Raw genomic sequence first — 23096 nt, forward strand, 5'->3', positions numbered from 1 at the left:
TGAAGAAACATCAGGGCCAATAGTCATTACATCCAATCCCACTACTTTAACAACAACTACAATTGCACCCACAACAACGACACTTACCACAGGTGGAACTACAGGAATTGAAGAAACCACATCTGAGACAATTCCATCTACATCCACAAAGCCACCTAAAGAAGTCACCTCCGGTCCAACAACCACTTCCACCACTGTAATTGTTGAAACCTCTACTTCAACATCACAGCCCACAGCAACAGGTGAAGAAACATCAGGGCCAGTTGTCATAACATCCAATCCAACTACTTTAACAACAACTACAACTACACCTACAACAGGTGGAACTACAACAGCTGAAGAAACCACATCAGAGACTTTTCTATCTACTTCCACAAAGCCACCTAAAGAAGTCACCACAGGCCCAATTACATATTCTACAGCTGCTATAATTCAAACTTCAACATCACAGCCTTCAAGTACAGAAACAACAGAGCCAGTTGTCATCACAGGCCCATTAGAAACAACAAGAACTCCTTCAACATCGCCACAAGTGATTATTACACCAACATCACAAGCAGTCACCACCAGCCAGTGCATTTGCAATGTTAATGGGACACAATATCTACCAGGTAACATGTTATAAATGTATAATGTAAATTCAGACAATCAAAATAAATTACATTTCACTAATCATTTAAAGAACTTTGCAAGATGAAATGTTTTAACACTTGCCTTTCTTAACAATCAGGGAACCTAGTGTATAATGTGACTGATGGTTCAGGCTGGTGCTTCACCGCTTACTGCAAAGCAACGTGTCAAGTTGAAGTGGAATCAAATCCATGTCCTTCCTCTACACCACCCACTGTATCAACCACAACGTCAGAAGAGACCACGACCACACCACCAACATCTCAATCCTCCCCAGACTGCACTAGCGTTCAGCCACCAAGAAAGGTCATTTTAATAAGGTTTTTAATAATAAAATGGGTGAATGGGTATATTTGTCTTTGTGGTGTAATGCTTGTATGTTCAACCCTGTGTGTGCATGTTTGAGTAATTGCTTTCCCTTATCAAATCAATGGCAGAATGGAGAATCTTGGCAGCTGAATAGCTGTACCACAGCAATTTGCCAGGACAGCATTGTTGTCCATCTACCAGTAAAATGCAAGCCAGTGGAGCCACTACAGTGTGTGAATGGCCGTCCACCTGTCAAGGTCTATGATTCAACTGGATGCTGCTTTACATATGAATGTGAATGTAAGTGACAACATACAATTTAACAACCCAACAATCTGAATGAAAATAAGACATTGTTGCTCATTCGTTTTCATTGTCCTCTGTCGATAGCTTAGATTATTATCAACTCATATTTTATCATGTTGCAGGTGTATGCAGTGGATGGGGTGGATCTCACTACATGACATTTGATGGACTATATTACAATTTCAAGGAGAACTGCTCCTACACCTTAGTGAAAGAAATCAACTTCAAATACAACCTTACCATTATTGTTGATAACCACTACTGTGGAAACGCTGACAGTGGATTCTGTCCTCAGTCCCTTATCATTCACTACAATTCCTATGAAGTGATTCTAACCCAGCAGAGATCTGGTGAAACAACAGAAAACGTGGTAAGTATTTAAAAAAGATCATTCTCATTGCTTGTATATTTTTATGCTCCTGTGTTTTTATGCTGCTGCGTTATCATGCATTATTAAAATCCCATAACTTTAAATTAAAACCAATAACGGGGTTAACATTGTCATGTTACTACTTTCAAGATAACACATGACTCAACCATCTAAATGGTTATTCATTTCTGCACAAACGCAGGTATATGTCAACAGTAAACGAATCTACCCAGCTTACAGAATGGGTGACATTGCTCTAACAAGTACTGGTGTGGAGGTCGTACTGGAGATCCCTGATCTTAAGGTTCAGGTGTCTTACAAGGGGTCATCATTTAGCATCAACCTTCCTTACTCCCTCTTCCAAAGCAGCACAGAGGGCCAGTGTGGTGAGTATTATTAAAGTGGGTGAATATACATTTCACAGTTTCAAACTTTCAGTAGATGCTCCTATCGAGACCACCCTATAGAAATTGCATACAACAAAAAACTATGACCTGGCCTTTCTAACTAGGTTATACCCTACTTAATATCCATTTTTTCAAGGTACCTGTGATAATTCCCAGAAGAATGACTGCCAGTCACCTAATGGTCAGATTGAGAGCTGCTCAGTCACAGCTAGCCAGTGGCTAATTCCAAACCAGGACTGTCCAACTCCTCCAACAGCACCACCCACAAGCACATCCCCTACCCCCTGCAAGACAGCTATTTGTGAAATCATGAACAGCAAGTAAGGAACATATCAAACTAAGTTTGAAAAAGGGAACAAGCACACAATAGGAATGCCTAAATGATAATTCACTTCCTAATGTGTTTTATCAATTGTAATGTACATTTTCTGTCATGTTAATTTGCTTGTATTTGAAACCTGTTTTTATCATAATACAGGTACTGTTCCATTGGCATTTCTGGTTAAAGGTTGCACTCCATGCATCTCTCTAAATTACTATGTTGTTTTCTGTCGAAGGGTCTTTGAGGAATGCCATAAAGCGGTTTCTCCTGATGCCTTCGTTCAGGCCTGTAGATCAGATGTCTGCTACAATGCTAATTCTAGCTGCTCTAGTCTGGAGGCGTATGCATCTGAATGTGCAAAGAAAGGGATCTGCATTGAATGGAGGAAGTCCACCGATGGAGAATGTGGTGAGCAATGAATCCAAGCATAGTAGTCATGCCACAAATTCAAAGGCAGCGACTTTTGTAATACGCAACTACTTAAAAAAAATGTCTGCTGGTGTTTAGCATAACTGTGACCTGCTTCTGTCCTGCAGAGCATACATGCCCAGCCACTAAGGTGTACATGCCATGTGGTCCAGCAGTTGAACCAACATGTAATACCAGGTAAGCTTTAGTCTGATTGGATGTCATATGAATTTCCTTCATATGAGCCTTCTTTCAAATAAATGATCTCCTGCATAATCCCAAACCTATTTTGTACGCAGATATAATGAGAAGTATTTGAACAACCAAACCCAAATGACCAATAAGACGAAGGAGGGTTGCTTCTGTCCATCTAAAACCGTCTTGTTCAGCACCTACTCTGATACTTGTGTGGTCTCCTGTGGTAAGAATGGGTTATGGGTCATTTTGCAGGTAGCTATCACTATAAGAATTAGACCTTTCTGTACTTTTAAACCTTGAATTCAGCATGAATCACGGTTTACTGGCTTTATTTGTAATGGAACAGTTAACAAAATGTGCAGGTGTGAAGAACTTGACCCCAACTATGTGAGACAAACATTTTAAACACACCCTGTATTTATTTTCAGGCTGCACCGGACCTGATGGCAACCCCCAAATGGTAAGAATTTCCTCCATCTAAATATTCTCCAGATATTCATTCTCACATAGCCATATCATGAGATGCATTTCACGTGAATCAGGGCAACTCACATACTTAGGATGGATACTTTTCATTGACAAGAGGTCTTGTCCTCTTTATTCCTTCCAAAGAACAGACCAGAAAACTTTTAATCTCTGAATAACCACTTCCAACCAATTTCTTCTCACCTAATGATGGTTCATATTAACTGCCACGGTTAAATCCAGTTCACTGCAGAACAACAACATTTTTGTTACTCTTTTCTTTTTATGTATTGACCTGACATTACCCTGTTTTTCCATTAAGCCTGGTGATACATGGGAAAGTGGTTGCCAGCAGTGCACCTGTGACATGGACTCCATGATTGTCCAGTGCCAGCCTATCACTTGCCCCACACCAGCCATACCCATCTGCAATGAGACTGGTTACAGACTGGTGAACAAGACAGAAGGCTGCTGCCAGAAATATACATGTGGTGAGTGATGGAACAGACCCTTCAGTAAATCATTAGAAAGCCAACTCTTATTCATACAGTACTAGACCAAGATTATCTGAAGTGTTCTGTAGGGTCATAGGGGTTATTTGACCCTCTATCGGCTTGTCTTTTAATCACTTCTCATTGGTTACCTCTGTAACAGAGTGCGATGCACTGCTTTGCCCCAAAGTCATGATGGACTGCCAGCCAGGGTGGGAGACAATTATAAGCACGTCCAACTCAAGCTGCTGTCCAGAGTATACCTGTGGTAAGTCCCCTTGGTTTACTTCATCAGCGGTTTAGTTAGTTCATTGACTTTGTAATTCCCAGGTATCACTGGTTGGAATTACGTTTGTGTTAACTATGACATGAATCACTGGTATCACTGACTGATTCCTTCTCAATGTGTGTCTGTTCAGTTCCTAAGGGTGTATGTGTCTACAATAACATTGAGTACCAGGTAAGAATAAATCATTTCAAATCAATTTAATTAAATTCAACAAGCTTCTGAAAGATACCCACACACATAGCTTGAGATAAGCTGTATTGTGTTTGCTGCCTTCATAATTAGATACATTATACTATAGAACTGCTCCCTTTGCACTCTGACCCTCCTCTATTCAAACAGTCTGTTATAGTGGATTATAACTTGTGTCTCTCTCTTTCACTCCAGCCTGGTGCTGAAGTTCCTAAAGGAACATGTGACAATTGTATCTGCAGCTCGACCATGGATCCTAGCACCAAGCTCAACAACATTGTGTGCACAAATATCTCATGCGACACTACATGTTCACAGGTAGTTATGTCTCTCTTAACAAACATGATAAATGGACTTAGATATTTATAAAAAACTTGCAGTAACCTACTCTGGAGGCTTATGAAGTAGGTTACCAATGATTTACTAATGTACTCTCCATCCTCTTCTTAGGGCTTCCAGTATCAGGCCATACCTGGCCAGTGTTGTGGGAACTGTGTCCAGACAAGCTGTGTGGTTAATATGCCAGATAAGACCAAACAAACTATTCAGGTGAGTACCACAAGTGTTTATGAGGATGCATAATCTGTCTGCATGATCTGAAACTCCATAATTCATCATCTTCTCCTTGTGCGACAGGTGAACGAAACATGGTCACCACCTGGTGACAAATGTGTGATGTACACGTGTGACAAAACTGATGACCAATATATACCAGTGGAGGTGAAGACTGTGTGCCCTGCATTCAGCCCAGAGATCTGTGTTCCAGTGAGTTTCTGTCCTATCTCACCTCCTTCATGGGGACAATCAACACTGCAGTTACACTGTTTCCCATTCTCATTCAGAATGTGTTGTGGAATTTAGTAATCAATGTTCATAAATTGCAATTATCTTTTTAGGTCTGCAACCCAGAGGTTGTAAAGTTCTGGTTTAAATGAAACAGACAGAATTCCCATCTCACAATTAGTCAAATCCCATTTTATTCGCGAGAACTATGCTGTGCATATCCAAAGATGTTACTCTTATAACATTCTCTTAACCTACGCACATACATACACACTAACAGGAGGAGAGCTATCCTATCTAGTTTTCTACCATTCTCGCCACATTTGATCACTACCCAACTGACAGTTCCATTCCCCCCAAGATAAGGGAAACCTGGAGGGGTTCTCCCTGTCCCATCTTATCTCCCCAGAGTTATAGCCGGGTCGGTTCAAACATAGGTTAAGGAGTCTCTTTGCTTTCTTTCGGCACCCACATACATTCCTCTTTTCCCCAGTCCAACCTATTTGGACTTATGTTAATCAGCTTTAATTACTCCTTGTCTATGCTACATAACCTCTAATCCCTAATGGTTAAGTTTCCGGGTAGAATTATTTAATCATTTTTCTTCAACCGTTATAAATTCTGTTAACAGAATGTTACTATAATTTGTAGCGCTCTTGGGTCATAGCGATAGATGTTTCAGTAACATTTAGAATGGAAGGGAGCTCACATAATGTATACAATCTGCCACTTATGAATCATCACTGCTATTTTTCACCCCAGGGAACAGAAAAGACAGATGCAAATGGATGTTGCAAGACCTGTAAGTAATACGTCCAGCCAAGCGTTCCTAATAACCACCTATCTACTGGTTAATAATAGCATGCTATGTCATCTAAACAAGACCAACAGGAAACATTGTGTGCCTACATACTGGCCAAAAATGTATATGTTGGCTGTTTCTGCTTCATCTGTGTCATACCAAATAGCCTAACTCTTGATGCATCTTCCCTGAGCAGGCACAGAACGCAGGAATGTCTGTGAGATGAAGTACACCACCACTAGCATTGTCATCAGTGGCTGTGCGACCGCAGAGCCTGTGGAGATCAATTCCTGCTCAGGAAACTGTGGAACCTCTTCCATGTAAGTACTACAGATGCTGAATGCAGCACTAGTCAATGTCATGCAGGCCCCAGTCAGTGATCACCTATTCACTATCTAGTGTGGCCTTTATGAACTAGAAGCCTATTTGACTTATTTATTGTTCCTGTGCTCATCTTGTCAAGACAACCCCGGGAATTCAAGCCCTCTTTTCAACTTGTCTTGTGTTTATGTGAATGTGCAGGTACTCAGCAGAGGCGAACACCATGATGCACTACTGCTCCTGCTGCCAAGAGGCGACCACTAGCCAGAAAGAGGTGGAGCTGATGTGCCCTGATGGGTCAAAGGTCAAGCACTCCTACATCCACGTTGAGTCGTGCGGATGTCATGTCACAGACTGTGATGCAGGCACGACCGCCGCCCCGGGGACGACGAGAAAGCGCAGGAGGCTCTAAACGTCTAGGAAGACAACATGCACACTGATATAGTAATTATCCTCATGACATTGAATGTTTTAGTCCAAATTTGTTTTCTTGTTACTTTTTAATTCAATCTGTCTTGTCAGTGTATTTCTACAATCGGCAACACTTACTATTATGTTCTTATACCTTCATTGTAGAATGAATGTATTTTCTATGATAAATGTAGTAGATAATCTCTTTTCTCATTTGTAGTGATTAATAAATAACAGCAACATCATGTGCTTCTGCATGCTCCTTTGCTCTTTTAGCAATTCTCACAATCCTTCAAGCTATTAAGTGACCACTATAACAGTAACATTATTCTACTTAGAAGTATGTACAGGTAACTGGCAAAATAACAGTAACAACATAAAGTGTCCTAATAGGGCATTGGGCCAACAGGAGCTGCCAGTAGAGCTTCAATGCACCTTGGCATAGATTCTACAGGTGTCTGAAACTCTACTGGAGGGATGCGCCACCATTCTTCCAAGAGAAATTCCATAATGTGGTGTTTTGTTGATGGTGGTGGAAAATGCTGTCTCAGGCGCTGCTTCAGAATCTCCCATAAGTGTTCAATTGGGTTGAGATCTGGTGACTGAAAGAGCCATATGGTTTAAATAGTTTTTATGCTCATCAAACCATTCAGGGATCACTCGTGCCCTGTGGATGGGGTAATTGTCATCCACTCCCATCAGGATAGAAATTATTCACCATAAATTGAAGGTGACCACTCAGAATGGTTGTGTATGTACAGTACTGGTGTTTATCTTGCCCTCTAGGGCAGTGGTATTCAAAGTCAGGGTTGCGACAGAACTGCAGTGGGGTCACCAAAATGTCAAACAACAAAAACATAGGGTACCAATTGTTGTATGGGACAATATACAAACGTTTTCGAGAAAGATCATTAGAAAGATAACATTTTGAGTAAATGTATTTATTGGTTTCTTTTCATTTTGATAAGAGATGAAAATGCATTGAATTAAAGGTTATTTGTTGATGTAAAATCTGGCTGAAAAAATTGGGGGTTTGCGCTGAAATAATGTGAATAGCACTGATCTATGGGAATAGTGGTCATAAACCATGGCAGGAAAATGCACCACACACCATAACAGAGCCACCAGAACGCTCATTTACTCAAGTTTTTAGATTATTTTGTCAGTTACTTATAGCTAGCTACTAGTGATTTTTGAAAATATATTGACGCAACAAAACTTGCCAAGCAGTAAGTCACAAGATAGTAAAGGTATAATAAAATATGTAGCTAGAATAGGGTAGTGATGTTCTTGTGTCATTGAAAACATGGTGGGGTTTAAAGGGGCAATCTGCAGTTCAGACAGTCTCTGTCTATTGATGTACCATCCATGAGTTCAAAATGATAGTTTAAGGGCCAGATTCAATCCAATCACGTTTTGTCCACTATATGCACATTTTAAAGTTAATGTTCCAGTGATCGCAGAGACCACATTAACGGTAAACGCAGCACATGTCGGCTCAATCGAAAATGACTTTGATATGTCAATTGCTCTGTAACACAGATCTTCCATAATCCGGATTGAATGTTGGCCTTAATCATGTTTTGAGTCTATACAGTGTTTGTTTACAATTTCATAGTTTACAAAGATGTAAAACAAGCTTATATTTTGGGTTATGATGGGTTACGACAGTTGAACTAAGCTCATGAGTAATTTTTAAGTGATATTCTTCAAAAGTCTATGGTATATTTCAATCATCAAGTCCAAAAATGGCATAGCAAACAAACCAGGATGAGATCTACACTACAAGACCAAACACATACAGATAAAACATTTATTTCCTTAACGTGTCATGAGTAAAAGAAACAAGAGCAAATGTCAAATTGCAAACATAATTTGACGCCAAAAAAGTGTTGTACATTCAAACCAGATAAACTGTTGTAGCATGTAGCCTTGCCATTCCATTGCAACAGAATCAGAACAACCTTCCTAACTTCCGCTAAAGTGCCTTCGAACATCCTTGTGCACATTGATCTAAAAGGACTGTAAATGTGAAAGAAATGTTATGCTCTCTTTAGCTTAGGAAGGTACATTTACTTATGGACTACCACCAACAAACAAGTAGAATGGCCAAACGTTGGAAGTTAGGGATTATACAGATGTCTGGCTAAACATGACACAATCATGTTCAAAATATGTCTATGAGAATGGGACATGTGGGAAAACAGAGAAGAAAACCTAACATTTAAAATGAAAGGTAGAGGAATTTGTTAAATCAAGAGGGGATAGAACACTAAATCAAACATAAGTGCCCAGAATTGGGTCTTTTAAATTTAAACAATAAGTATTTTTACATACTGTATGTCACTCATGGAGATGGCCTAAGCATAAAGGAAATGTACTATATATTTTCTTTAATGAATCACACCAAAACAGAGGATCTTTCCTTGGAAAAATATATGCACATCTTTGAAGATTAAGCTTATACAAATATCAAATGAAAACCCCATGTTAAAATCAGACCTTTGGGGGGGACGGCAAAATTCTATACCTCATGTCAATGGATCTTTACAAGTCTCCTCTTTATGTGTGGGCCTATATATGGTAGTGGTAGGACATTCCATTTTATCTGTAAGATAGTCATACCAACATTTACCAATTTTCTGAATATCATAGTATTGGGCTGTGCCCATAATTTTTTTATTAACCCAGCAGGGATTTTCAACGCCTAAAATGGTTTGCAATAAGGCCTGTGAATTCAGAAAGGATGAAGGGAAAGGATGATATCAATAATATGTTTATTTCTTCACTGCATTCAATAATTTTATATTACCATGTCATTATTTGATATTGGATACCATGATATATTCTTCCCCCATAGTTACCCACTGTTACTAAACCACTGACCAGTGATATTGAAACATTCGGAGAGGCATTTTTGGTTGGAGAAGTACAAAATCATATGGCATTATCCAGAGTAGAGTGGAATGGTGGCAAATTAATCTCAATATTTGAGAGGTTGATAGGCATTGGCTGTGTGAATATTGGGGGAATTTTCACATGTCCTAAGTCATCACTGTTTGTTATATTGTGATAAGTCCTCATTCTGCTCTGAACCGCTGCATACCTAAATCTCTTGTCTTCATAATTTATCATATGTTGAATATATATAACTATATTTATACAGATTGATATATATCAATCTCAATCAAATACAGATAGGCTCAGGACAGTACTGGTCAATACACATATACAGAGAAGACAGGTTAGGGAGCTCTCAACAATGTCTCACAACAACTGCTTTCAAAGATCTAAAGCTTCTGCAGGATCAATTCCTTCCATTATCCCACATAGAGTAAGTAGCACTGCATCAACATCAATTGTACATAACCCCTTCTGAGTGAAGTGGAATGTAAAATTGAGAAGCCAACCAGCCATCACCACACTTATCAATAGGTAAACCAATTTCACCCAATCCCAGATGTGGACTGGGAACAAAGCTATATATTGATTCATAATACAGATGGTAATGTATACAGATGTATAAATGTGTGATACCTCAGATATGGACATCTGCTTATGGTTAAAAAAAACAGCTGGATTTTATTTAATGTGAGTGACAGTTGAGAGCTCGCAGGCCTGAGTGCATATTTACAAACTGTGCAGGGTGCTGTTGCTGTGAATGGGCAATGTTCTGGCCGCCACAGTGGACTTATTTGTGGCTCCACTGTTACAGCTCTTCTGTCATCTGGAGCAGAGAGTTGATGGCGGCATCCTTGTTACCTTGCTGGGCCTCAATTACAGTGCGGATCACTTCCCTGTCCAGATTGGGGAACATGTCCTGCAGTGCCTTGATATCCTCCTCACTACAGGGAGCTTCTTGTGGGGCGACTGTGGGTGCTGCAGGCATACCCATGGGCACCATTCCCTGGTTGTATACAGTGGGCACTCCTGAGAAGAGCAAACCAGAGAGAAATGGGTAAGCAACAATCTCCTATGAATGTATAATTTAAAACAGGTCAACAGTTCTTAAGGGCAACACACACTAATAAACATCAGCTGTGCACAGTAAGTAGATCACCTGCTGGGTGCCCGATGTCAGGAAAATGAACAGAAAATGACAATGTTCTGTGGTCAGTCAGAGGAGTGGTCTATTTCGTTCTTTAGTTTCACTTACATAAGGCACGCTATGCCCACTTCCATTTGGAAAGTAGACAAGCAATGAAAATACACTGCTCAAAAACATAAAGGGAACACTTAAACAACACAATGTAACTCCAAGTCAATCAAGTTGGATGCACAAAGTCAAGCCTTTGTGCAAGGAGGAGCACTGCCAGAGCCCTGCAAAATGACCTCCAGCAGGCCACAAATGTGCATGTGTCTGCTCAAACGGTCAGAAACAGACTCCATGAGGGTGGTATGAGGGCCCGACGTCCACAGGTGGGGGTTGGGCTTACAGCGCAACACCGTGCAGGACGTTTGGCATTTGCCAGAGAACACCAAGATTGGCAAATTCGCCACTGGCGACCTGTGCTCTTCACAGATGAAAGCAGGTTCACACTGAGCACATGTGACAGAGTCTGGAGACGCCGTGGAGAACGTTCTGCTGCCTGCAACATCCTCCAGCATGACCGGTTTGGCGGTGGGTCAGTCATGGTGTGGGGTGGCATTTCTTTGTGGGGCCGCACAGCCCTCCATGTGCTTGCCAGAGGTAGCCTGACTGCCATTAGGTACCGAGATGAGATCATCAGACCCCTTGTGAGACCATATGCTGACACAAGCACATTTGTGGCCTGCTGGAGGTCATTTTGCAGGACTCTGGCAGTGCTCCTCCTTGCACAAAGGCGGAGGTAGCAGTCCTGCTGCTGGGTTGTTGCCCTCCTACGGCCTCCTCCGCGTCTCCTGATGTACTGGCCTGTCTCCTGGTAGCGCCTCCATGCTCTGGACACTACGCTGACAGACACAGCAAACCTTCTTGCCACAGCTCGCATTGATGTGCCATCCTGGATGAGCTGCACTACCTGAGCCACTTGTGTGGGTTGTAGACTCAGTCTCATGCTACCACTAGAGTGAAATCACCGCCAGCATTCAAAAGTGACCAAAACATCAGCCAGGAAGCATAGGAACTGAGAAGTGGTCTGTGGTCAACACCTGCAGAACCACTCCTTTATTGGGGGTGTCTTGCTAATTGCATTCCACCTTTTGTCTATTCCATTTGCACAACAGCATGTGAAATTTATTGTCAATCAGTGTTTCTTCCTAAGTGGACAGTTTGATTTCACAGAAGTGTGATTGACTTGGAGTTACATTGTGTTGTTTAAGTGTTCCCTTTATTTTTTTGAGCAGTGTAGAATCGGGCCTTAGATGGCTGCAGTATCTCTGTCTAAGATTGCCAACTGTTGAAGACTGACTTGAGCCCATTTTAATCTGTTTATAATTGTATAATTAGCCTAGCAGTAGTAATTATTATGTTATGGGTTAGACGGAAAGATCTATGTGCATTGTATTTGGGAAGAGGGAAAGGGGGCCTGTCTCTGAGGGCAAGAATGATTCCATAAAGGTGGAATAGGGCTGATGGAGTTAGAGCTGATAGATCATAATTACTGTTCTATAACACTGTCTTGTTTCTTTACTGTTTTATATACTCTAAATATGAATGTACAGTTTATATATATACTTCGAGATCAAAAGTAGTGTTAGATTTAGGCTTTTTGTGTATGAGGAGTGTAATTATCTAGTGGATTGCAGTAGCATGTAGTCGTGTTATGACCGGTATGTGTGCTTTTGCAGCTGCAACATCCAGTGTGGTGAATTAATCTAGCTTGAGAGTTCTTGGAGTCCGTTTGGATTATTGTATCAAAAATTCAACCTAACACTACATCACATTATGGTTCTACTCACCTGCAATGGGTACGTATCCTACCCCCTGCTGATAGACTGTGGGCATGAGGACAACGGGTGGAGACATATGCATACCTGCTGGCATGTTCTGAAAGCATGAGAGCCAAGAGGAATATCAATCAATCACTTTCAAACTGTCCTACAATGACAATGTGAGCATGTATGTTTTATGCACTCACAGCATAAGACATGACCAGGTTGATCATGCCCTCCTTGTCGTCGCCTTGTCTGCCACTGAGGCTGTACCACTCATCAACCACACTACCCTCTCTCAGGCCTTCCGGGATGGTGACGTGTGTCCATGCAATTCTGTCATCCATGGAGAATGCCCTCTGGAAAAGTGACCAGCACAAACACCTAAAATCAATAACTTGTCCCTAAAATCAAGGATGATCATCAAGAAAAAACACTCAAAGTAGATTGCTATCAATAACTCCAGACTGGCCTAGTTGTCGAGCCAATAAGTTATGATCTTCCTCACCCACCGCCCCCCCTATTTCCTTCTTTCTCACCTCATCAAAGATCTCCAGGTAGAAGGAGTCTACACCAGGTGGGACAGTGCACTGGATAACTTTGTTCCAGCGTGGATTCTTGGCACCATTATGGGCTGTGGGTGTTTCATAAACAGCATACCCTAGTCGGACCCTGCAGTAAGGGTCCATGCGTGTCATACCATAGTTTTTAGCTAGCTTGGCCTGGAGAGAAGAGGGACATAACAGTGATTCACAGGAAAACATTCCCACTGCATTAATAACCTTGTGTTCCACAATAAGTCTTGTCTCTAGGGAAAGACCAAGCAGATGCACAGTTAAAAACATCTTACCTGCACTACAGTGATGCTAAGCCGTCCTATAGTGCCCATGGATCCCCCATACTGCAACTGCTGCGCTGCTTGGGCATCCAACTGAACTTGTTGCTGCTGCTGGGTGGGAGTAATACGCAGGAAGTCTTGAGGTAACTCCCCAACGTATACCTAAAAAGACAAAACGAGCGGAGGAATTGAGAGAGCGAGGACAGGTAAACCACACTAGAGGAAGAAAAGGGTCACAATATGCAGCGATTTCACGGACACACCATTGATAGGGTGTTAAGTGACGCGGCAAACAATGGACGCTATGTGAGAATTACACAACAGGAGTAAACAAATCTACTTTCACTAAATGTCAATAATGTGGTTGTCAAAATACATTAATCATTTGAAAACATTAATGTGGCAGTTGTTAACAATGTCTAAAAATCCCAATACTGTATGTTATGATATTTACGCGACATGAGCCCAAATTTAAAGCATGTGCCATGCTAAGAATTCTGTGGGACAGACCTTTTTGTGAAACCCGCAAAATCAGCGTGTTCATATTTGCTCTTGGCGTAAGTATTCCTCAACCTACCAGAGTAAGATCGGTGTGACATTGTATTGCTAATGTTGATGAAACAAGTTTACTGGAGAACTGAGACGAAGTAGAGACTCTGGGCAGGGTGGATATTCGTATAATAAAAAGCAGTTTTATTCAGAGGTAAAGATATCTGATACAAGCATGCTTGGACTCGTTCATTCAGCTCGTAAGGAACCTGCAGACAGAGCCCAGATAACAGAAATACATAGTCATTTTATACAGCACAGAAAGTAGGTAGAGTCTGGTAGATCTGGTTTTCTGGTTGGTCCTGATCAGGTTGTTGTCTTCTCAGATTGGTCCGGATGAGCTGTGCGTCATCCTTCTGAGTCTTGCATCAAAAGTTCTTTGTTACCAAATGTTCAGCTAAAACAGGAGATTAGGTGTGTGCGCAGATGTTCCTATTTAATCTGTGTTTATGAAAGGTTTATGTCAGCCCTCAGTCCTTGGTTATGTGTGTGTCTCATTATTTCATGAAATGCAGACCCAAGCACTCTTGCTCAAGGCCTTTCCTGCCTTATCAGTGTTTATGAATGTTCTGTGTCAGCCATCTGTCTCTGGGTGTGTGTGGGTCTCAGTTTCTGCTTGTGAGAAACCCTGTTTTAGAAAGAAGTTAGTTATAACAATGTAATAGCAATATGCTTGTGTTATTTAAAATGGTATTTATTACACTAAGAAGTATTGGAAAGTCCTGAGGGTTTTTCAAGAGTATTGGACATCTTTGGACTGAAATAAGGTATGTAACGACCCTGGGTTTATAAGCGCGGAAATTGACTCTGCCGCACGAGCACGCTTTTGCGGAACAGTCGATAGGGCGCCGGACCTTGGGCTAGAAGGTTGAGGGTTCGAGACCTGCTCCCTGCTGTTTCATTACAGGTAAAACAATATTCTTTCGGGGCTATCATTACATGTTTTCCTCAGATACACGAAAAAAACATAACAGGTTACAAAGTAGAGCGTCATAGCCAGTGTTGCCAATTATTTCAGTGAGGCCAACTATCGGCTCCTTGATTTGTCGCTAGTTGACGTTTTGCCTTGCGGCACAGCTGCGGTCCCTGCCGAAGCATTTTCGCACCCTCTCCCGGTGCAAACCCCCTCCCCTTGTGCCTCTGATGTGACTTCTGTTGCAGACAGCTTCTCCCACTCTTGTTTTCGGCAGAATTGACTGGGAAAAGTCGCTAAATACTATCAAAACTATAGAAACACGGGCGGCAGGTAGCATAGTGGTTAGTGTTGGATTTGCAACCGAAATCGAATCCTCTAGCTGACAAGGTAAAAATCTATCGTTCTGCCTCTGAACAAGGGAGTTAACCCACTGTTCCTAGGCCGTCATTGAAAATAACAATTTGTTCTTAACTGACTTGCCCAGATAAAAGGTTAAAAGAAAACAGTGTGAAAACTCTCCAAAAGGCAGCCTGAAAAGTAGCTGAATTTGTCGCTAGAACATTTGACCAATAAGTCACTGGATGGGTCTGAAAACTTGCTAAATATAGCGACAAAGTCACTAAACTGTCAACATTGTATCGTAGCTACAATTTAATGTATGGGTTGTCAGGGATTGCTCCTGTGAGGATATGCATTTTATGCACTATAGCCCGCCACCACATCATTTGTGATTGAATATTGTATGCTGTATCTGCTTTGTGCATGTGTGCCTGTGTGTGCTGGAAGTAACATTTTGCCCCAGATAGTGTGCTGAGAAGCTGTGGTTAACCTTGAGCGAGAACAGTATGCTTTCTATGCAGGTGCAAATTGCTCAACAGTGTTACAGAACTGTCTGACCTCAGTCTCTAGGGTGTGGGAGCATAATCTACACAGCAACAGCGCCGGACATCTGGAGCGCCACCGACAGGCTAGTGAGTCTAAACCACGCTAAGCCTATACTGTGATAGGCCAACTGGAAGAGTTGGAACTATCACTTTCACAGTATAACAAAGGTTGATTGTATCATTTCGAGTCAGTTCTCTGCTTTACCCTGAGTGGTGATACAGTGAACACGTATATACGAAAATTGCATTTACCATTTATCGCTTGAGTTTAATAAAAATACTTAAAGTATATTCGGTGACTCTGAATCACATTTTATCCTGATACCAGATTTGAATTGACGCAACCCTTTACACTCCAAATTCTTGTTCCCCCACCCCCATTTCCATGATGAGTGCTAGCTTGCTAGATGTATGGGAGTCCTTGACACTGTTCCCTGAGGCAACTATGGCGAGAGGCAGCGCTGTGCAGCATTATGCTACTAGCGATTTTCGTGATTAATGGTTTTATTCTTTCAAGAAAAACTACAAGAATTCAGTGGCGACAGGCCTACAATCGATAACAACATAGCTAAGTGAATTGAAAATGTGTCCCATCTATCTTTCTGTGCAGCTGGCTAGCAGGCAGCTCACTGTCTTCTGAGTCTAGGCTAATTATTTGTTGGAAATGGTGCAGTTTATCCTCCCTTCACCAGAGAAAGTTATCAAAACAAAAAAATAACATTACAATGTAACCCAACTCAGGCGTAGGCCTACCTTAGAAGTAAGCTATGTTTTTAGACCAGTAGACTTCTGTGTAACAGTTCAGACTTAGTGAGAAGTGTGTGTCTGTGTTAGGCTGTGTGTGATGTGGTGTGTATGTGTTGGTGGGTGCTGTGTGAGGATTATGAGAAATGTGTGTGTTGGTGGGGGTGCTGTTTGAGTGTGTGGGGATGCTGTGTGTGTGGGATATGCAGTGTGTATGCAGGTGGCACAGGGTTGGGCCTAATATTTGGCACTCTAGGCCTCTTCAGTTGGACAACTAAATCCAACATAACGGTGATATAAACCGCCTAACAGTTGCTAATTGGTAGATACTAAATAGTAAGCCTGCTTGTTGTTCATGATTATGTAATTAATCCCAATTATATGTACTCTTGACACCCCTGGTGTGTGTGTGTGTACACATGCATGGGCTCCACCTTACACGGAACCCAAACCAGCTGCGCCATCGTGCACAATCATGCATACATTTATTTTGTACCCCCAAACCAAACGTGATCACGATGCGCAGGTTAAAATATCAAAACAAACTCTGAACCAATTACATTAATTTGAGGACAGGTCAAAAAGCATTAAACATTTATGGCAATATAGCTAGCACTTGCTAGCTAATTTGTCCCATTTAGCTAGCTTGCTGTTGCTAGCTAATTTGTCCTGGGATATAAACATTGAGTTGTTATTTTACCTGAAATGCACAAGGTCCTCTACTCCGACAATTAATCCACACATAAAACGGTCAACTGAATCGTTTCTAGTCATCTCTCCTCCTTCCGGGCCTTTTTTTTCTCTGAACTTTATATTGCGATTGGCAACTTTCATAAATTAGGTGTGTTACCGCCACCGACCTGCAGCACGATCTGCGTCACAAATACAAAGAACTTCTATTTTAGCCCTTGGCAACGCAGACGCTCGTTGGCGGACGCGAGCAGTGTGGGTGCAATAATTGAATAATATGTATTTCTACATTTATTTTGCAACGCACATGACGCGAGCGGTGTAGTCAGGGTATTACTCCTTAGTGTAAACTCACAGTTCTGCATAAAACATCAATATATGTTAACAATGACCATCTTAGTTTAAATGAATGGTCTTAACGTGTTGTATTTTATGTTTACAGTCAATTAGCATATTAAGTATCACATTTTTCTAAATTGTACAAAAAGTTGTTCTAATTTCATAAATTGTTACAAACTGTTTTGAATGAAACATTAAGATTTGTTAATAATATGACAATCCCTACATTAAATTGGGATTTATTTACTGTAATTGTGTTTTTCTACTGACTCATTTGCGTATTAAGTGCCACATTTGCATAATATGGCATTTTAATTTTCAAACATTACATTTTATTTTAAAATGTCATAACAATATGACCACCCTATTTTTAGTTATTGGACAAAAAGTGTCAGGTGATTTGGTCAGGGTTTAATCAGTCTGGGAAACCAATCCAACATCATCAGATCTTGCTTGTCTCTGCCTCTCCACCACTGCCCTATAGAGGTGGTTCAGTAAAATGTTGCTTAATACCTCCTGCCTAGGCTTCAGCTCAAATGGCTAACAGACGACACTGGTTTAGCTGTGTCCTGATAAACTCAAGCAAGTTTAAATCTGGTCATATAGACGCTAGCTACAGCCATTTGCCTCACATGCTGACCACTCCACTCGCGTCGCGTGCTTTGTAAACTAAAATGTCCAAATACATGGTATTCAATCATTGCACACACACTGCTTGCGAGCGTCTGCGTAGCCAGACGCAAAATAGAACTTGGTTCTATTTGTGACGTATAACGTGCTGCAAGTCCGGGCTCTCCCATCTCCTCATTGGTTTTTAGGAGCATATACCACGTGCCATCTCTTAATTGGATTTTAGGAGCATATACCCACATGGGTGATTGAAAGATGAACTGAGGTCCACACTTAAGTTGGTAGTGGCAATGCACCTTAAAGTTGGTTGCCAACCGCCATATGAAGTCAGAAGAAGCAGCAGCCTGAAGGAGGAGAGATTACTAGAAAAACTTGTACCCTTTTATCTGTGGATTAGAGGACCTTGTGCACTTCAGGTAAAATAACAACCCAATGTTTATATCCCAGGTCAAAATAGCTAGCAACAGCAAGTTAGCTAGCTAAATTGCCATAAATGTTTAATGCTTTTCAACCTATCCCCAAATTAATATAGTTGGTTCAGAGTTTGTTTTGATATTTCAATCTGCGTGTCCTGATCGTGTCTGGGGAGGGTGGACAAAATCAACTCCTGTGAATACAGTAGTTAGCTAGACGGAAGATGGCAGAACCTAAAGGTTTTGTTTGAAACTGTTAGTGAGTCAAGTTTAGCTAATAGTACAGAAAGTGAGAATGAGTGGGTTACAGTGGCGAAGAAAAAGGGAAACAAGAGAAGTAAAGCTATGTTGGAAAATAGGAAACCACTAGACTCATTTTTGGTCTGAATCAGGGTTTTGGATCATTGCTCCTTGGGAAATCCATTTAACATCTCCAGGAAAATCTGGAATGTGTTGGAAGAAAGTATGGAGTCGGTGAGTCACAAGAAGTGGTCTTATTTAGATTTGTTTGTGTCTGCGGAGAAGAAGAAGCGTGTGTTAGAAGCGTGTGTTAAGAGTCAAAAAGATATCGGAGTGGAATGTTTCCTGCATGGATTTCCATAGCAGGACGCCGATCAAGCGGGTTATTTCTGGGGTGGCGCAAGAAATAAGAGCAGAGGATATAACTGAAGACTTTGATTGAGTGGTTGGTGCACATCGATTGACCTGTATGGTGGACGGAGAAAAGAAGTTCACTTCATCAACGCTACTCTTCTTTGATAAAGAGTCTTTCCCTAGATACCCTGTAAGAGCTTTTGTGCACAAGCCCCTTCAGTGTCATAAATGTAAAAGATTTGGTCTTGTGTTAATGTGTGCAGAAGGGAAGAATATCATATGCCAGATGAAGGGACATGCTGCAACTGTAGAGGCGAACATGCGCCTGAATTCTTGGAGTGCCCTGTTAGGGTGAAGGAGAATGAGGTGAAAAGAGTAAAGAGTGTTCAGCGTGTCTCCTATCTGGAGGTGGTGAGAAAATTGGAAGGAACAAGTGGTGGGGAAGAAGCAATGGTAGAGCCACCACGAGACCAGTGAAGGTTTCTCATCAACCGAGGGATAGTGAAATGCTACATGTTAAAAAGGTGGACTTTGTATTATTTATTGCAATGGTCATAAACTGCACAAGCGGAGAAGATGTCTAATAAAATTGTAATCATTGTGAATGCTGCTGAACGTTTGTGTCTTCATGATTTCACAGCAGTGCAAAAAATCCTGTCAGTGAATGTAGCCCCATCACAGGGATGTATTTTTGAGTGGACTGTGATTGGAGAAATGTTTTTTATTTTTAGTTGACGTGTTTTATTTTGTATGTTGTTTTCCCCCTTTCCAGGAATGTTTTCTTGTTAGTTTCTTATTCAATACCCCGCCCAGCTGGAGGCGGTAATGGACCATTAACATTGGATACCAATCGCCGTTAAACCCCATCGAAGAAGTAGTTAGCTAGATAACTGGCTAGTTGACTTTAGATTTAACCAGTAAGTAGCTCATTTTCATAGCTAGTTAGCCGAATGCAAACTATACCTTTGTGGTTATTGCTCCTGGCAAGCTCTAGCTAAGGAGTGCAAGCTAGCTATATGGCTATATTCAGAGAGACTTGCCAAACTTTAGCCTTCTAAATTAGTTGGCTGTCATAAAGACGACCCAGCAAGCTTGCCGGAAGTTAGTAAACTACTGTAGCTAGCTAACGTTTGATAAATTAACTAACGTTTGTTAAATTAACTAACGTTACGGTGTTGTTTACATTAAAACGTTGCAGCTAGCTACAGCTAATCTGGCCAATTTGGGTTAAAATGAAAACGAGTGATTATTGAAGCTAACGTTAGCTAAAATGGTCTTTATCCGTGTCGTTAGCTAGTTTAACATTAGCTAGCTACTATAGCTTGTTATCTAACGTTAGTCGTTATATTTACCTGTCCTCGTTGGGTGCTAATGGCAGTACTCATTCCGTTTTGAAGTGTGTCAGTTTTACAAATAACGAAAGCCTTCTGCAACCGTATACAGTTAGAAAGAAGAGGGGAAATATTACTCGCAAAAAAGTAAACAACTCAATCTCGCCAGTTATCCAATCGTGTCACGCAAAGAATCCTATCCGGGCAGGTTTGATAATCAGCTGACTTGACTTCGTTCCGCTTCTGATGGGTGCGTTGCAGGACATCGGTAAGCGTGAAGTCGCAATTTCAGTCTGATTTGGGCGAGAGAAACATAGTGCCTCTCAATCGTCCATAATAGTCAATAGCTTTTCTCCTTAATTTTCACAAAAAACAGGACAGACAGAATTTGCTTTAACCTGTCTTATTTCTTTACCAACATGTGCATAGAGGAAAAGCAGATGAGGACAGGAAGGCATAGGCTATGCACTCATGGTCCCGAGTTCATCCATCAAAGCCATTATGTTCCTCCAATTAGATTGACGCGAGTTATGACTAAACTCGTATTCACACTACAGGGCTTAATGCTCCAATCAGTTTAGATTTTCAAATCCATTTAGGAATACTGACTGTCCAAACAGCAAGTTACAAGTGACCAAATCGGATTTCAGACAGCAGTCATTAGTTGACGTTGTAAAGGGTTGCGTCAATCAAATCTGGTATCAGGAAAAAATGTGATTCGGAGTCACCGAATATACTTTAAGTATTTTTATTTGACACAAGCGATAAATGGTAAATGCAATTTTCGTATATACGGGTTCACTGTAACACCTCGCAGGGTAGAACAGAGAACTGGCCAACACCCTAACGGTATCTTCTTTAATACTCTGACAGTAGTAGTTCCTGCTTCCGAGACGGCCTGTCAGAGTAGAGACTCAGTGTGGTTTAGACTTACTGGCCTATCATTGGCGTTGGCGCCCAGGCTGGTCCCCAGATGTCCGGCGCTGTTGCTGTGTGGATTACGCTCCCACACCCTAGAGACTGAGGTCAGACAGTTCTGTAACATTGTTGAGCTATTTGCACCTGCATAGAAAGCATACTGTTCCCGCTCAAGGTTAACCACAGCTTCTCAGCACACTATCTGGGGCAAAATGTTACTTCCAGCACACACACAGGCACCCAGGCCAACAGTTGCTAATATTCAATCACATGTGATATAGTATTGGGTTATAGTGCAATAAACACAGATCCTCACAACGTGGCCAAGCTAGTTATCATAGTAACGATTGGTGTGCGCACTGGCAGTGGTGTAGGCTGATTGGTGGTGGTGCTCTTCTTCCTATCACTCAGAAGTTATGTAGCAAGCTAAGGTGACAACAATGCATGCCATGTACATTTCCCAGTTGCTTTGAATGGTCAAAATCACAGGGTAAGAACACTTTTAAAGCCTCAAAGGATAAGATGATCCAACATTCAAAACAAGCAATTTTTGGCCACCGTAGTCAACTAGCTAGCTAGCCGTTTAGCTTTCTAGCACATTCACTAATTTGTTTGTAAACAATTAACAAGCTAGTTAGCTACCACATGTTCTTGGTAAACTGTCTACAAACAGCTATCAAGCAACCAGATATGCCAAATAACAGTCTAAAAACCAGTTAGGGAAAATCAATAAGATTTAACCGTTCAGACACAAGGTACATGGACAGATTTGTATCTGGCTTCAAACCACCTTCATGTGGTTTGATATCTGATTCCATGTGCTTTTTGGCAGTTCAGACTCAGTAGCGGTGCATGGGTAAATTCACTGGGGAAGCCATATTACAACCTATGTGTTGTTATAACTGTGTTGTTTGTTCTATAACCTGTTAGTTCATATGCCTTGCCACCATGATATATAGGCCTACAGCTGAAACATTAAGTGCGCTCAGAGTGAGCTGTTCGTAAATTCAGAGTGTTGACAGATTGTCCTTTCCTAAATTCAGACCATTTTCTGACTTCACAATAGCAGTCAAGCTAACTGGGTAATGTTGGCTAGCTTGCTAGCTTCTTCCAGACACAAATGAGAGTACACCTCACTCTGACCATTTTACTCCCCCTAGTAGAGCTGGTTAGGCTGTTTTCATGTTATCTAGAGCATTGGTGACTGCAACTGTGCTGCTGGCAACAATTTAATTACGCTTTTTTGTCAACGTTTGCTGACACTGGCCATATTCAACTGGTGTTGAGCGTTGGTAAATTCATCAGTTATTCTGCGCTCTTGCACACTCAGAGAGAGTGCTCTGAAATCAGAGTAGATAGCCAGAGCGAATTTATGAACGCACCCAATGGCAGAATAAATTCAACCACACTTCTGTTATATCACAAAACCGGAGAGCAACTGTCAGATAGAGTCCACAAAGCATATTGGATGTAACAAACAGTTACATTGCCTTTTATTTTTATTTATTTTATTTAACCTTTATTTAACTAGACAAGTCAGCATTGTCAATCCAGTTAATGTTTTCAACATTTTCAGACTACTAAACAACTATTGATTTAGAACACTGGAGAGTAACTGCAAGTCACAAAGAAAACTTGAGCTGCCTCCGCTATTCCAGCACTATTTCAACTTCAACATTTCAATATCATGAAATCA

At 41.2% G+C, this 23096-nt stretch overlaps 2 protein-coding genes across 2 annotated transcripts; one reads left to right on the top strand and one right to left on the bottom strand.

The window, feature by feature from the left end:
- LOC129834711 (intestinal mucin-like protein) lies at positions 1-6904 on the top strand (the record flags this gene model as incomplete). The annotated part of the gene is given in 19 exon segments (XM_055899946.1): positions 1-611; positions 731-936; positions 1068-1239; positions 1368-1615; positions 1818-2001; positions 2159-2342; positions 2580-2752; positions 2881-2950; positions 3052-3173; positions 3379-3410; positions 3738-3906; positions 4070-4174; positions 4326-4366; positions 4580-4702; positions 4835-4933; positions 5021-5149; positions 5930-5969; positions 6166-6289; positions 6492-6904. Coding segments are annotated over 19 exon segments (3043 nt in total), but the record flags the coding sequence as incomplete, so codon positions are not given.
- A 1596-nt stretch (positions 6905-8500) lies between these two features.
- Positions 8501-20711, bottom strand: LOC129834712 (toll-interacting protein). Its single transcript, XM_055899947.1, has 6 exons — positions 20504-20711; positions 13405-13554; positions 13094-13276; positions 12761-12913; positions 12582-12669; positions 8501-10631 (listed from the first exon to the last, which is right to left on the bottom strand). The coding sequence occupies exons 1-6, from the start codon at positions 20534-20536 to the stop codon at positions 10411-10413; spliced, it is 828 nt and encodes a 275-aa protein (XP_055755922.1). The 5' UTR covers positions 20537-20711; the 3' UTR covers positions 8501-10410.
- Positions 20712-23096: the final 2385 nt, after the last annotated feature.

This window comes from Salvelinus fontinalis, chromosome 35 (assembly GCF_029448725.1).
Source record: "Salvelinus fontinalis isolate EN_2023a chromosome 35, ASM2944872v1, whole genome shotgun sequence".
Taxonomy (NCBI): Eukaryota; Metazoa; Chordata; class Actinopteri; order Salmoniformes; family Salmonidae; genus Salvelinus; species Salvelinus fontinalis.

Bases quoted from the DNA above. Each gene is read 5' to 3' on its own strand.
- LOC129834712 (XM_055899947.1), bottom strand. From the start codon at position 20,536: ATGAGTACTGCCATTAGCACCCAACGAGGACAG. The intron at 12,914-13,093 runs GTGAGAAAGAAG...TCACTTTTCCAG, and splicing joins ACCTGGAGATCTTTGATGAG to AGGGCATTCTCCATGGATGA. The intron at 12,670-12,760 runs GTGAGTGCATAA...TCATGCTTTCAG, and splicing joins ACCTGGTCATGTCTTATGCT to AACATGCCAGCAGGTATGCA.